The sequence below is a fragment of the Tachyglossus aculeatus genome, chromosome 11, assembly GCF_015852505.1.
Source record: "Tachyglossus aculeatus isolate mTacAcu1 chromosome 11, mTacAcu1.pri, whole genome shotgun sequence".
Classification (NCBI taxonomy): domain Eukaryota; kingdom Metazoa; phylum Chordata; class Mammalia; order Monotremata; family Tachyglossidae; genus Tachyglossus; species Tachyglossus aculeatus.
The window spans coordinates 23095102-23111242 of record NC_052076.1 but is presented as its reverse complement, the minus strand read 5'-3'; the positions used below and the strand labels follow the sequence as shown (position 1 = coordinate 23111242).

At 53.1% G+C, this 16141-nt stretch overlaps 1 protein-coding gene across 1 annotated transcript in view; it reads right to left on the bottom strand.

Annotated features, from left to right (window-relative positions):
- Positions 1–535: 535 nt before the first annotated feature.
- The window catches only part of ACE (angiotensin I converting enzyme), a 29748-nt gene continuing 14142 nt past the window's right edge, over positions 536–16141 (bottom strand). The window contains exons 13-23 of the mRNA XM_038753509.1: positions 15453–15543; positions 12722–12865; positions 11462–11653; positions 9709–9806; positions 9439–9611; positions 8017–8240; positions 7683–7827; positions 7198–7296; positions 4899–5021; positions 1569–1768; positions 536–740 (exon numbers count right to left, since the gene is read on the bottom strand). Of these exons, the coding sequence (XP_038609437.1) occupies positions 544–740; positions 1569–1768; positions 4899–5021; positions 7198–7296; positions 7683–7827; positions 8017–8240; positions 9439–9611; positions 9709–9806; positions 11462–11653; positions 12722–12865; positions 15453–15543 (1686 nt within the window). The 3' untranslated portion in view covers positions 536–543. The remainder of the gene's footprint in view (positions 741–1568; positions 1769–4898; positions 5022–7197; positions 7297–7682; positions 7828–8016; positions 8241–9438; positions 9612–9708; positions 9807–11461; positions 11654–12721; positions 12866–15452; positions 15544–16141) is intronic.

Here is a 16141-nt window from a genome sequence, read left to right as displayed (position 1 = left end):
AAGGCTCTCCTCAGCTCATCACCACAGACGGGACAGGACTGGACATTTTCCAGCACTTAGAACAGTGCCCAGTGCTTAGAACAGTGCTTTGCACGTATTAAGCGCTTAACAAATACCATCATTATTATCTCCACTGTGCAAGGGGCCCCGGCCCTGGAGCTCTGGCCGGAAGCCCCCTAGCCCTGGACGCTTCCCCACTGACCCGGGACCTCCAGCTCCTGCCCCCCTCCTCACCATCCGGTCGTCCGAGGGCTCAGACCATCTCCTCTATAGAGCGGGACCATCCCTCACAGCTCTGTCCCTTGCATAGTCAGAAAGGATCAACCTGATTGGAGGAGAGACAACTGAGGCCGAAGGAGCGGATGGAGCAGATGGGTCCCGTCTCCACCTCACCACCCAAACAGCCTCCCTTGGCACTGCTTCTGCCTCTCAGCCTCCCTCTCCCTCCCTCATTCCCTCTCCCTGGCCATGGCTTGGAGAGGTAGATCCCACCCTCCCACCCCAGTCCCAAGCCCCTCCCCCCCCGCCCCCAGGGTCCCCGCCTCAGGAGTGCCTCAGTTCCACTTCGGAGCCAAACTGGTGAATCTCGGCAGGCTTCCGTAAGAAGAGGTGGGCAGTCAGCCCCACGACCCCCACGAGCGAGAGGAGACTGAGAGTGAACATTATCCACTGGCCAGCTACGGCCTGCCCGGGCTCCAGGGACATCCCCAGGAAGTCGACCTTGCTGTTAGTCGGGGCATCTAGGTGAGAAGCAGAGGACAGCGGAGGGTTTGTGGGCAGAGAGGCAAGGCCCTCTTCTCCCCACCGCAGGCTCCCCCTTGACAGGAAAGGGGAAGGGAAGGGGAAGACTGCTGGGCTTCTGGGGCCTCCCCTAAACCCTGCCAGGGCCAGGAAAGAAGCTGGGAGGAGCCCCAGGGCCTGGCCTGCCTGCAGGGCTCCTACACTTCAATCTCACCCATCTCACCCGCTGACCCCTAGCCCACACCCTGCCTCTGGCCTGGAACCCCCTCCTTCCTAAAATCCAACAGACAATTACTCTCCCCAGCCCTTCAAAGCTTTATTAAGAGCACATCTCCTCCAAGCTTACTTAGCTTACTTCCCAAGCGCTTAGTACAGTGCTCTGCACACAGTAAGCGCTCAATAAATACGATTGATGAAGAGGCCTTCCCAGATTAAGCCCCTCTTCCTCTTCTCCCACTCCCTTCTGCGTCACCTTGACTTGCTCCCTTTGTTCTTCCCCTCTCCCAGCCCCACAGCACTTATGTACCAATGCATCATTTATTTATTTGTATTGATGTCTGTCTCCCCGGCTCTAGACTGTAAGCTTGTTGTGGGCAGGGAATTTGTCTGTTTATTGTTGTATTTATTCTCCCAAACGCTCAGTACAGTGCTCTGCACACACTAAGCGCTCAATAAATACGATCGAATGAATGGTGGGGAGGGCCCCGGGAGGGAAAGGTCTGGAGCGGACAGGGATTTGCGGGGAAGCCTGGCTTCAGCTGCTGAGGGTGGCGGTCTTGGGGACGGAGGCCTGGTGCTTCTCAGGGCCCCGGGTGGACTTACGGTACCTGGGGCTTTGGGGACATCAGGTGTCCAGGTGAACTGTGGCCAGCCCAAGACCTCGTTCTGGCGAGTGTTCTCGGTGACGAGCCAGTCCAGCAGCGGCTTGAAGTAAGACATGAGGGCGGTGGCCGACATGTTGGGCTGCCCCGTCAGTATCTGCATGGCCTCTGGCCACGGTCGGCTGGACCCAAGCTTCATGGCGTCCCTGGGGTGATGGGAAGAAGGGGAGCGTGCGACTGAAGGAGCGGGGCCTCTCTATCCCTGAGCCCGCGGCCCCCGGCCTTGGACAGGGATGGCTTCAGGGATTCAGCGGCCCAGTGGTGGGGCGGGGGTGAGCTGGACATAAGGTGGACCCCTGATTTCTCCTCTCGGAGTCTTGGGGTGAGAGGAACCTGCCTATGCCCAGACAGGAATCACTGCTAAGGCGATCCCCTTCTCCTCTTCTTCCTATAGCCAGTGGTGGGCAAAAGAAAGGGCCTCCATCTTCCTCTTCTGAAATGGGCATCTATGGCCACCCCCATAGTCACTCCTCCGCCAAGCGCCTCCCTCTAGCAGCTTGGCTGAGACCCCAATTTACTCCCCCTTATTAATGGATCTCTTCCGTCCCTCTGCCACTGAGAAGGGCAGCGGTGGAGCCATCTTTGAAAGATGCCAGGTGGTGGCCACCTCTGAGAAGGCCAGTGATGTGGCCATCTTCGAGAGATGCCACGTGGCGGCTATCTCTGAAGAGCACAGTGGTGTAGCCATCTTTAAGAGAAGTCAAGTGGCCGCCTTTTTTAAAAAAGGTCAGGAGACTGCCTCCGTTTTACACTGCCCTGAGACCACGGCTGACTTGACTTACTACCGGAAGCTGGTTCTGTATATATGTATATATGTATGTACATATTTATTACTCTATTTATTTATTTTATTTGTACATATCTATTCTATTTATTTTATTTTGTTAGTATGTTTGGTTTTGTTCTCCGTCTCCCCCTTTTAGACTGTGAGCCCACTGTGGGGTAGGGACTGTCCCTATATGTTGCCAATTTGTACTTCCCAAGCGCTTAGTACAGTGCTCTGCACATAGTAAGCGCTCAATAAATACGATTGATGATGATGATTACTCTATTTATTTATTTATTTATTTTACTTGTACATATCTATTCTATTTATTTTATTTTGTTAGTATGTTTGGTTTTGTTCTCTGTCTCCCCCTTTTAGACTGTGAGCCCACTGTTGGGTAGGGACTGTCTCTATATGTTGCCAATTTGTACTTCCCAAGCGCTTAGTACAGTGCTCTGCACATAGTAAGCGCTCAATAAATACGATTGATGATGATGATGATGATCTCTGAAGAGCACAGTGGTGTAGCCATCTTTGAGAGAAGTCAAGTGGCCGCCTTTTTTAAAAAAGGTCAGGAGACTGCCTCCGTTTTACACTGCCCTGAGACCACGGCTGACTTGACTTACTACCGGAAGCTGGTTCTGTATATATGTATACATGTATGTACGTATTTATTACTCTATTTATTTATTTTATTTGTACATATCTATTCTATTTATTTTATTTTGTTAGTATGTTTGGTTTTGTTCTCTGTCTCCCCCTTTTAGACTGTGAGCCCACTGTTGGGTAGGTACTGTCTCTGTATGTTGCCAATTTGTACTTCCCAAGCACTTAGTACAGTGCTCTGCACATAGTAAGCGCTCAATAAATACGATTGATGATGATGGTTCTGACCCTGTAACCCCAATCCCCGGACTACCTCCACCTAGCTGATCGGGCAAATCCTATCACGCCAAGTAATTGGGGTTGAGACAGCAGGGTGGAGTTCCTGGGGATTGGTGACATTGTGTGTGACAGAATACATGAGCTACAACTGCTCTCCCTCTCCCCTACGGAAAATGGCAGAATATATCGCTTGCTTGAAGTGCTCTCCGGAAACATATGACCTTACCCTCAGGGTACACCAACTCAATCAATCAATCAATCAATCAGTCGTATTAATTGAGTGCTTACTGTGTGCAGAGCACTGTACTAAGCGCTTGGGAAGTACAAATTGGCAACATATAGAGACAGTCCCTACCCAACATTGGGCTCACAGTCTAAAAGGTGGAGATGGAGAACAAAACCAAACATACTAACAAAATAAAATAAAATAAAACTCTTCCCTGAACCCTGGCCCTGCCCTCCCGGGCCGGGTTATCTTAGCATCTCTTGACTTCCAATTTCAGCCCTCATTTCTTCTTCTTCTTCCACTTCTTTTTACATCACCCTTGCACTTGGATTTTTCCCCCTTTATTCACTCTTCCCTCAGCCCCACAGCCCTTATGTACATAGACATAATTTATTTAATTATATCTGTCTCCTCTTCTAGACTGTAAGCTTGTTGTAGGCAGGGAATGTGTCTACCAACTTGGTTAGACTGTACTCTCCCAAGTATTTAGTACGGTGCTCTGCACACAGAAAGCGCTCAATAAATATGATGATCGATTGTTTGACGGAGTCAGTTCTTTCCCCTCCACTCCCAGGCCTAGTTATTTCCTTTGGTTAATGAAGGTAGTGGAAAAAAAATCCCACCCCTCATCCCCCGCCCACCTCCAGCCACAAGCCATGAGGACACCCGGAATCAGCCCCAAGGGGACATGTAGAAGGGGAATGCCGGCTTCTTGAGAGATGGGAATGTGTCTGTCAACTCTACTGCATTGTATTCTCCCAAGCACGTGGTACGGTGCCCGGCACACAACAAGCGCTCAATAAATACCACTGATAGACTGATTAATGCGGCGAGTTGATGGGAGTCAGAGAAACAGTCTCCAGACAGAAATCTCTAGCTGGAATTTTAGTATCTGTCTCCCCACATGACACTGAAAGCTCCTTGAGGGCAGGGATCATGTCATTGGAGAAGCAACGTGGCTCAGTGGAAAGAGCACGGGCTTTGGAGTCGGAGGTCAGGGGTTCAAATCCCGGCTCCGCCACTTGTCAGCTGTGGGACTTTGGGCAAGTCACTTAACTTCTCTGGGCCTCAGTTACCTCATCTGTAAAATGGGGATTAAGACTGTGAGCCCCTTGGGACAACCTGATCACTTTGTAACCTCCCATGCGCTTAGAACAGTGCTTTGCACATAGCAAGTGCTTAATAAATGCCATCATTATTATTATTATTATTAACTACTGGACTCTCCCAAGTGGTCTTTACAGTGCTCTGCACGTATCTGGTGTCAGGAAATGCTGGGGTCTGAATGGTTGGTGGGTTCGGGGAGCAACCTTGCAGTGGTTGGGGCATCTTCATCCCCTAAACCGAGCTCCCCGGGGGAGGAGGAAGCAGGAGAAGGGGTGAGGAGAGGAGGACTCACCTCAGGAGCTTCCCCGCTTCCTGGGACTTGTAGATATCACACTTGTGCAGGGGCCCAGTGTGATTGGCAGCCCGGCACAGGGCCTCGTGGAACTGGAACTGGATCACAAAGCTGACAAAGTACCTGGACAGAGAGAGCAGGAGGGGCCGGGGGGCGGGGGGGATGGGGATACGGCCGGGCCGACCTAGTGGTCCCTATTCCTAGTGGTCCCTAGTACAGTGCTCTGCACACAGTAAGCGCTCAATAAATACGATTGAATGAATCCAACCCAGCATCCAGTCCACCCAGCTGACCTCCCAGGTCAGTTGGGTGATCATGGACGCACGATCTTCCCAATAACAGTGTGACCTGATGGAAAGAAACACAGGTCTGGGGGTCAGAGGATTTGGGTTCTAGTCACGGCTCTGCCATTTGCCTACTATGTGGCCTTGGGCAAATCATTTACCTTCTCTGGGCCTCAGTTTCCTCATCTGTAAAATGGGAAGTAAATACCTGACCCTCTCCTACTTAGATGGCGAGCCCCAAGTGGGACAGGGACTATGTCTCATCTGCGTGTACTTCATCTTCCCCAGTGTTTTGTACGGTGCTTGGCACGTAGTAGGCACTTAACAAACACCGCAGTTACTATTAGTACCCTCGGTGGACTCAGCTTAGGGAAATATGTCAGTAACATATCCAGTGCTCTGGGAGTGTGTGTGCATGAGAAGCAGTGTGGCTCAGTGAAAAGAGCCCGGGCACGGGAGTCAGAGGTCATGGGTTCTAATCCCGGCTCTGGCACTTGTCAGCTGTGTGACTTTGGGCAAGTCACTTAACTTCTCTTAACGTCACTTAACTTCACTTAACTTCCATACTTCACGCCGCTGCCCGGATTGTCTTTGTCCAGAAACGCTCTGGGCATGTTACTCCCCTCCTCAAAAATCTCCAGTGGCTACCAATCAACCTACGCATCAGGCAGAAGCTCCTCACCCTGGGCTTCAAGGCTGTCCATCACCTCGCCCCCTCCTACCTCACCTCCCTTCTCTCCTTCTCCAGCCCAGCCCGCACCCTCCGCTCCTCTGCCAACCTTCTCACCGTGCCTCGTTCTTGCCCGTCCCGCCGTCAACCCCCGGCCCATGTCCTCCCCCTGGCCTGGAATTCCCTCCCTCCCCACATCCGCCAAGCTAGCTCTCTTTCTCCCTTCAAGGCCCTACTGAGAGCTCACCTCCTCCAGGAGGCCTTCCCAGACTGAGCCCCCTCCTTTCTCTCCCCCTCCTCCCCCTCTCCACCCCCCCACCTTACCTCCTTCCCCTTCCCCACAGCACCTGTATATATGCATATATGTTTGTACGTATTTATTACTCTATTTATTTATTTTACTTGTACATATCTATTCTATTTATTTTATTTTGTTAATATGTTTGGTTTTGTTCTCTGTCTCCCCCTTCTAGACTGTGAGCCCACTGTTGGGTAGGGACCGTCTCTATGTGTTGCCAACTTGTACTTCCCAAGCACTTAGTACAGTGCTCTGCACACAGTAAGCGCTCAATAAATACGATTGATTGATTGATTCTCTGTGCCTCAGTTACCTCATCTGGAAAATGGAGATTAAGAATGTGAGCCCCATGTGGGACAACCTGGTTACCTTGTATCTCCCCCAGCACTTAGAACAGTGCTTGGCACATAGTAAGAGCTTAACAAATGCCATTATAATTATTATTATTATTACGTGTGTGTTTGTATGTGTGCATATGGTGTTGTGTATACAATATGGTCACCAAGGCCATGCTAACTTCACAGAGCTGTGATCCTTCTTTTTTATGGTATTTGTTAAGTGCTCACTATGTGTCAAGCACTATTCTAAGCGCTGGGGTAGATTCAGGATAATCAGATGGGACACTAATCATTTGAGACTGTCCCTGTCTCAATGGGGTTCACAGACTAAGTAGGAGGGAGCGCAGATCCCTGCCCCACCAAAACCCCTCAATGCAGTGGGAGAGAACGCGGAGAAATTCAAGGCCCAGGGTGGACCAGGCCTTGCTGAATCTCTGGCCTAGAAGACAGCATTAGAACGGGGCCCAGACAACAATCATCATCATCATCAATCGTATTTATTGAGCGCTTACTGTGTGCAGAGCACTGTACTAAGCGCTTGGGAAGTACAAGTTGGCAACATATAGGGACAGTCCCTACCCAACAGTGGGCTCACAGTCTAAAAGTCAATGGCACAGTCAATGCCATCTAGGTCATGGCCAGGTCACATCCCAGGGCCCCCCCAATGTTGCCCACTCCCCTGAAGCCCCTGCCTGGCCCAGGTTCCTACCTGATATAGGGCACATTGGCAGGGATGTGAAACTTGGCCCCCGGATCGAAGTCGGTCTGGGACCTAATCACTGGCGGGCACAAGCCCTGGTACTTGAGCCTGGAAGGGGCGAGACCAAGAGGAGGGAAGGTTGGTACTGTCTCACTGTGTTGGAGAGCAGGGTGGGCTTGCATCAGTGGGTTTGGGCTCCTCTTCCTCCACAGTGAGCGCCGAATCCCGATACGGCCCTGGGGTGCTGCCCCCAGAAAAACCAAGGGGTGCCAGGGTCAGCCCGACCCCACCAGCGCCTGCCCCAGGGCCCAGGCCCGAGCCCCTTGAGCCCTGGCACAGCCACCGAGGAGCCCGGCTTCCCTGAGCCCAGCTGACTGGGGACACGGGCTGCCCCCCACCACCGGCGTTCGCCTCTGCCCTCTGTCCCGTCTCTGCCCTGTCTACGGAGGGCAGAGCCGACTCCTGTCAGTCGCCCCAGGAGGCCACGGACGGACCTGAGGTTCCACCACTCCTGGTTGTAATTCTCTTTGGAGATGCGTCCGTCAAACACCTTCCAACGCCACTGGTCCATGAGGTAGCCGAAGGGCAGGAAGGCGATCTTATCCAGGGCCATGCTCATCAGGTAGTTGATCTCGCTCTCTGTGGGTCAGCGGCTTGCTTGGCCCCGACTGGGAAGTCACCGTTCCCACGACCTCCTTCTGCCACATCTCCTTCCCCCGCCTTCGTCCCTTCTCTCTCCTCCCGCCGACTTCTCCGACCCCTCCTGCTCCCCCGGGCCCCTCCCCACTTTCCCAGCGCTCCGCGTCATCCCGTCCGGGGCTGGCTCACCGTGGCCCTCGCCCTCGTTGTCCAGCAGGCCGATGCTATGCAGGTGGCGGGGCGTGGAGACGGACAGGGCCAACACGTCCCCGATGGCCTCGTGGAAGCCGGGATTGGCCCCCTCGCGGAAGACCACGGGCTGCTCTTTGTACTGCAGATAGTACTGCACGTGGCCCATCTCGTGGTGGGCGGTGATCAGGTCCTCCATGTTCACCGTCGTGCACTGTTTGATCCTGGGCGGGGCGGGGTCGGGGGGCGCGTGGCAGGAGTAGCAGGCTTGGGTCAACCCCGTGGGATTTGGGAGGGGGTTTGAGCCTGGCTGAGGGGACCCCGTCCCAACCTTCTCACCCCGGGCATGGCCCGCCCTCACAGGGTTCAGCCTCCCAGGGCCAGCCTGGAGCCACAGGGAGCTGAACCTCTGTGATCCGAACCAAACCACCGGACCGCCTGGCCCTCCTCCAGCCTCTCCATCTGGGGCAAACAGCGGCCCAAGCTGTCAGGAAACTGCAGGCCTGCCCAGCCTTGGTGGATGCCGGGAATTGGGGTCGGCGCGGAGAGGTGAGGGTTGCGGGGGCAGTGGTAGGGGCAGGAGCCCCAGTGAGACCCACAGTGATCCTGGGCACAAGGGTCTCCACTGTTGTTTACCGTGCCCTCCTGCTTCCTGCCAGGTTGAAAGCCCTTTAGTCAGTCAATCATAATCATTGAGTGCGCAAAGCACTGTCCTAAGCACTTGGGAGAGGACAATATAGCAATATAAGAGATGCATTCCCTGCCCACAATGAGCTTACGGTCTGGAGGGAACTTACAGTCTCAGATTCATCTTTTCTGAGTGGGCAGGCTAGTCTCTGCCCCTCCCGCCTTACCCAGTCCCACCAGGCAGAGAGGGGAGAGGCCGGGGTGGGGGAGAGACAGAGTGAGGGAGAGGGAAGGAGGAAGACAGGGAAAAAGGAGAGAGGGAAAGACAGAAAGAGGGAGAGAAGGGATCCAAAGACTTAAGATCCCCTAGGTCATTGCATGGTCTTGGTGGGGATGCAGTGATATTTGATGCTCCATCACAGAGGTGGTGAGGCTGGGCTGGCAGATGAGACTCTCCCCTCGGGGCTCCTGGGAGTCCCTCTCTGCCCCCCAACCCTGACTAATAATAAAGATAATAATGGCATTTGTTAAGCACTTACTGTGTGTCAAGCACTATTCTAAGCGCTGGGGTAGATATAAACTAGTTAGGTTGGACGCAGTCCCTGTCCCCCTTGGGGCTCACAGTCTTGATCCCCATTTTGCAGCTGAAGAAAATGAGGCCCAGGGAAATGAAGTGACTCGCCCAGGGTCACACAGCAGATAAATGGCAGAGCCGGGATTAGAACCCGGGTCCTTCTGACTCCCAGGCCAGTGGTCTAGGCTCTAGGCCATGCTGCTTCCTGACTCTGCAATTACCTGAAGTCCTTGCCGTTGTAGAAGTCCCAGGCGGAGGCGTGACAAACCACCTCCCTCCCGTCGCTCGGCTTCTCCAGCATCGACTTCTCCCAGAACTCTTGGGGCATGGGCAGCAGCCCCAGGGATTTGAAGAAATTGTCCGACTCCTCAAACATCCTCTTGGGAGTCCACTCCTGTGGGCAGAACGGGGACCTGTGGACCACTGGGCTTTCTGGCCCTCCTCCACCCATCCTCTCCCCTCCCACCCACAGGGCCAGGCCGGGCACTGACCTGTTTCTTCATGGCTGGGGTGGCATCCACCTGACTGGCCGATGGGAATGGGACCACCAGGTTATAGATGTTGGACCAGGTCTGAGCCCACATGTTCCCTGGAAGGGAGAGGGCAGGGAAGCCGGGGGTGGGCATGGAGGAGGGGAACGAGAGAGGAGGGAGGGAAAAAGTAGGAGTCGAGGAGGGGAGCAGCCCCTTTCATTCATTCATTCATTCAATCGTATTTATTGAGCGCTTACGGTGTTTAGAGCACTGGACTAAGTGCTTGGGGAGTACAAGTTGGCAACATATAGAGATGGTCCCTACCCAACAATGGGCTCACAGTCTAGAAGGGGAGCATTCTGCACTCCCAGATCCCAGGCCCCCTTCCCCTTCCTAGTAATCATAACAATAATAACTGTGGTATTGGTTAAGTGCTTTCTAGGTGCCAAGCACTGTTCTAAGTGCTGAAGTAATAATAACAATGGTATTTGTTAAGCACTTACTATGTGTCAAGCACTGTTGTAAGCACTAGGATAGATACAAGTTAATCACTTTGGACCCAGTTCTGGTCCCACATTCATTCAATCGTATTTACTGAGCGCTTACTGTGTGCAGAGCACTGTACTAAGCGCTTGGGAAGTACAAGTTGGCAACATATAGAGACGGTCCCTACCCAACAACGGGCTCACAGTGGGGCTCACACTCTCAATCCTCATTTTACAGATGAGGTAACCGAGGCCCAGAGAAATTAAGTGACTTGCCCAAGGTCACAGAGCACACCTGTGGTGGAACTGGAATTAGAATCCAGATCCTTCTGATTCCCAGGCCCTGGCTCTATCCACTAAGCCATGCTGCGTCTCTGGAAACAGGATAATTAGGTCTGACAATCTCTGTCCCACATGGAGTTTACAATCTAATCTAAGAGGGAGGGAGAACAGGTATGGAATTCCCATTTTGTAGATGAAGAAACTGAGGCATGGAGATGTTAAGTGCCTTGCCCACCAAAGGCAAGTGGAAGAGGCAGGATTAGAACCCAGGTTTTCTGACTCTCAGTATCAGGCTCTTTCTATTTAGGCCACTCTTCTTCCTCCCAGGGAAATATTAGAGGGATGACTGAGGAGAAGAATGGACAGAGAGGAGACTGAGAGACAGAGAGAGGAAGTCTGAAGGATAGAGAGAGATAATGAGAAACAGAAAGAGGGGAGACTGAGGCATAGAGAAAGGAGACCAAGGTTCAGCATAAGGGAAGGCTGAGGGTAGGAGAGGGGAGACCGAGGGACAAAGAGAGACCGAGGAACAGATGGACTGAGGATCAGAGAGGGAGGAACTGAGGAGCAGAGAAGTGGGGGAAGATTGAGGGGCGGGGGGTGGATGAGGGGCAGGGGAGGGCAACTGAGGAACAGAATTGGGATTAGGGCAGGGGCAAGGCTGGGGATGAGGCAATGGGCTGGTTCTGGTTGTTTAGCATGACCTTGAGTGTCTCAGAAGATGGGGCGAGCGGAAGATGGGGAAGGAGTAGGAGGGAGGGCGGACCAGAGGCCTGTGGACAGCAGGGAGATCTTGGACCAACAGCCCTGCTGGTTTTCCCCTTTCTGAAACGGGTACCCGCAATGCTTTGAGGCCGAGGTCCTCAAGCTTGGCTGAACTCGGCGACATCTCAGTGATGCTACCACCTTCGGCCTACCCCTTCGGCGCCCTCCTTCCCTCTTCCTGGCCCGGCCCGACCCCCCCCAGCCCTGCCCCCGCCGTCTCCTTCGGGTGGGGCCCTCACCGAGCAGGTGGGCAGGGATGGGCCCGTGCAGGTTGATGAACTTGTCGCCGTAACGGCGGTGCAGTTGTCGGCGCACGTAGGCGTGCAGGTTCAGGTAGAGAGGCTGCAGCTCCTGGTACAGTCGCTCCAGGTCCTGCTCAAACGTCGGGGTCTCGTACATAGCGCGCCATGACACCCCATTGTCCGCGTGGCCTGGTGGGGGGTGGGCGATGGGGATGCTTAGACCCCTTCTGTTCCCCTCCTTCCTCTCCCCTTTCCCCCGCCTCCTCTCCCCAGGGGAGAGGTGAACCCCCGCTTCTTCCCCAGCATTGGCTTCCCCTGCCCAATGTTAGTTCCCAGTTCTCAGAGCCATAGGGGTGGGCTTGGGGATTAGAGGACAAATTTGGGGAGCAAGACGGGATGGGTGGAGGGGGGCAGGGGCAGGCAGCCGGGTTGTGCTGGGGGCATGGAGAGGGTAGCCCTCAATAATAATAATAATAATTGTAGTATTTGTTAGGCATTTACCATGTGCCAGGCACTAAGTGCTGGGGTACATACAAGGTAATTGGGTTGGACCCAGTCTCTGTCCCACATGGGGCTCATAGTCTTAATCCCTATTTTACAGATGAGGAAACTGAGGCACAGAGAAGTCATGTGCCTTGCCCCAGGTCACACAGCAGAGTAATGGAGGAGCTGGGATAAGAATCCAGTTCCTTCTGACTCCCAGACTTTTCATTCATTCAATCATATTTATTGAGCGCTTACTGTGGGCAGAGCACTGTACTAAGCGCTTGGGAAGCACAAGTCGGCAACATATAGAGACGGTCCCTACCCAACAGCGGGTTCACAGTCTAGAAGACCTGGGCTCTATCCACTAAGCAATGCCCATCTCTGGGGAAGGGCTCCAACAACCATTGCTTAAACCAATTAGGAAATGGACAAGGGCCATCCAATCCAACGGTCGACATGGCCAGGACTCTGGACATGAACCTGACCATCGGCCCTCCTCCAGAGCCCCACCTGCCCCTGAAGGGGGGTCGGAGGAGAGAAGGAATCAGGAGGCCTCCGGAGAAGCTTCCCACCATTTTACATCTTTGGCCCCATCAAATGCGGAGGGAAAAAGCTGGAGCTCAGAGCAGCTGGGGCCGACGGGGCTGGACAACGTCAGAGCTGATTGACGGCTGAACCATCAGACCCGGGACGCCCCAAACACGCTCTCGGGGTCTGAGCCCCTCGGGGCGGCCGGGGCCCAGAAGCCGGGGGAAGTCACGGAAGACTCACCGTTGAGGCGGGCGGCCTTGTTGCTGAGCTCGACGTAGCGCTCGAACTTCTGGCGGATGGGCTTCCCGGCCGCCTCTCGCCAGCCCTGCCAGGCCCAGAGTAGCTCCTCGTAATTCTGCGACGTGGCCATCAGCTCCGTCAGGTCTGGGCGTGTTTCACAGGGTTGAGCCATCGGGGACACAACCCCCGCCCCTACTCAACCCGGTTCCCAATTCCTCCCGTATCCCCAGCCTCCAGCCCCTACCTGGCCCCCAGCCCCTCTCCAGCCCAGCCCTCTGTTCCTCCTCGGTCTGGCTTTAACCCACTCCCAGACGGACCCACATGGCGCTTAGTGCAGTAAGCGCTCAGTAAATATGATTGACAAACCTAAACACATACAAACATATGCTCAGAGACTGAACACCCACACATACAAACAGACAGGCTCAGAGATTGAAACACACCTACACACCAAAATATATGCTCATAGACTGAACGCACACCCATAAATGCACACACCCAGACTGAGCATACACACACAAGCACAAATTGTACCCCCCCCCCACACACAAACATACATGCTCAGAGACTGAACACACACTATCGAACACATTCAGAGACCATGCATGCAGACTACACACCAACGTACATGTTCAGAAACTGAACACACAATCACACGCAAAGACTGAACAAACACATATGTACATGCTCAAAGATGAAATGCACACATAAATTTACACACACACACACGTACCCTCATTCTCAGAGGCTGTATACATGCATCGGGACTATAGACTGTGAGCCCACTGCTGGGTAGGGACTGTCTCTATATGTTACCAACTTGTACTTCCCAAGCGTTTAGTACAGTTCTCTGCACACAGTAAGCGCTCAATAAATACGATTGATGATACCCACCCACGCCCAAGCCCCCAGGTCGCATTCTTGAGTGACTAGAAATTTCCTCCCCACTGACCCTCTGACCCCCTTTCCACAGCCTCTTCATCATCATCAATCGTATTTATTGAGCGCTTACTATGTGCAGAGCACTGTACTAAGCGCTTGGGAAGTACAAATTGGCAACATATAGAGACAATCCCTACCCAACAGTGGGCTCACAGCCTCTTAACCCTGGGTTGGGAAGGATCGGTTCATATTGACCCATGGCCTTCTGCCTTTCCCAGGCACCACACCCTATTACTTAAGCACTAACTCCCATCTCCATCCCCTTTCCCTCTTTGTCCTATCAATGGTATTTATTGAGCGCCTGCTGGGTGTAGAGCACTATACTAAGCGGTGGAAATTTCTGCAAATGATTCCCCAGTCCTGGAGAGCAGGGATTGGCATCTACCAGTTCAATGCTCCGTTCAGTTGTGTTCAACCCACAGTAAGTGTTCAATCAGTACAACTGATTGATTGGGTGCATTCCAGTTTTCTTCCCCGGGGGGCTACCCCTGCTTCAACCCCTGGTCTACTGTGTGACTGTGGCCAAACCCCTTAACTTTTCTGCACCTCACTCTTCTCATCTCTAAAATGGGGATTGATGTGAAAGTGGAAATCAAAGTGGGAGACAAAAACAAAGTATTTTTATTATTATTATGCAGAAGGGTAATGCCGCTTACTTGAGCATTGCAAGGACTTGGCCATTGCAAATGAGATACAGTCCCCTAATAATAATGGTATTGATTGATTACTATGTGCCAAGCACTGTGGAAGGTGGATCATCAGAGTGAACACAGTCTCTGTAGCACACAGGGCTCACTGGCTAAGAAGGAGGGAGAGTGGGGATTTTATCCCCACTTTACAGAAGAGGAAATTGAAGCCCAGAGAGGTTAAGGAACTTGTACAAAGTCGCCCAGAGGGCAAGTGGCAGGATCGGCCCACGTCATCCCCCGGGCCTGGAATGCCCTCCCTCTGCCCATCCACCAAGCTAGCTCTCTTCCTCCCTTCAAGGCCCTACTGAGAGCTCACCTCCTCCAGGAGGCCTTCCCAGACTGAGCCCCTTCCTTCCTCTCCTCCTCGTCCCCCTCTCCATCCCCCCATCTTACCTCCTTCCCTTCCCCACAGCACCTGTATATATGTTTGTACATATGTATTACTCTATTTATTTATCCATTTTACTTGTACATATCTATTCTATTTATTTTATTTTGTTAGTATGTTTGGTTTTGTTCTCTGTCTCCCCCTTTTAGACTGTGAGCCCACTGTTGGGTAGGGACTGTCTCCATATGTTGCCACCTTGTACTTCCCAAGCACTTAGTACAGTGCTCTGCACACAGTAAGCACTCAATAAATACAATTGATGATGATGATGATGATGATCGGCAATTAGAACCCAGATCCTCTGAATCGCAGTCCCGTGTTCTTTCCACCAGGCCACACTGCTTCTCAGGCTACTCTGCACTTGGGAGAGCCTGCACTCACTGACTATGAGCCCGTCATTGGGTAGGGACTGTCGCTATCTGTTGCCGAATTATACTTTCCGAGCTCCTAGTACAGTGCTCTGCACACAGTAAGCGCTCAATAAATACGATTGAATGAATTTCTGCCCCTCTCTGCCCCCACTCCTGCCTCTCTGGAGGTCAGGTTCGTTTCCTCTGAGTCTGACCAAAAGACGACTGAGCTTGGGGCTAGGAATGGTTTATGGCTGGTTGCCCTGGGCTCTAGGGATCTTCTGAGGCCTCTACCAGTCTCACCCCTCCACTTCTGCCCCCAGACCGGGCTGCCCCTGCTCCCCCCGGGCCCTGCCACTCACCGGGCTCCAGGGGCACACATGGGCCGTTCTCCTTCCGACACACCTTGGCCACGCTGTAGGTCGTCTCCATGTCTGACAGGAGCTCATTGTACTGGAGGTGGGGGGGGAATAATAATAATAATGATGGCATTTGTTAAGCGCTGACTATGTGCAAAGCACTGTTCTAAGCGCTGAGGAGGATACAAGGTGATCAGGTTGTCCCACGGGGGGCTCCCAGTCTTGATCCCCATTTTACAGATGAGGTAACTGAGGCACAGAGAAGTTAAGTGGCTGGCCCAAAGTCACATAGCTGACAATTGGCGGTGCGGGGATTTGAATCCATGACCTCTGAATCCCAAGCCCGTGCTTTTTCCACTGAGCCACGCTGCTTCTCTGCTTCTCTGTGGGGATGTGTGGAATTTTTAATTGGGGCCGGAGGGGTCCACCTCTGAACCTCCCAGCCCCTCCAACCCCCAACCACTCCAGCCCTCTAAGCCAGGTAAGAACCCATTGCTTCCTCCAAGACCTCCAACTAATCAGGTAATGGCATTCTGGCAGAGGGCAGCCCAGTGAAAACAGGCTTCAATCCATCAGCAGTATCTGCTGGACACCTTCAGTGCAGAACAATCAATCCATCGATTGCATTTATTGAGCGCTCACTATGTGCAGAGCAGCAGGCTAAGTACTTGGGAGAGTGCAACAGAATCAGC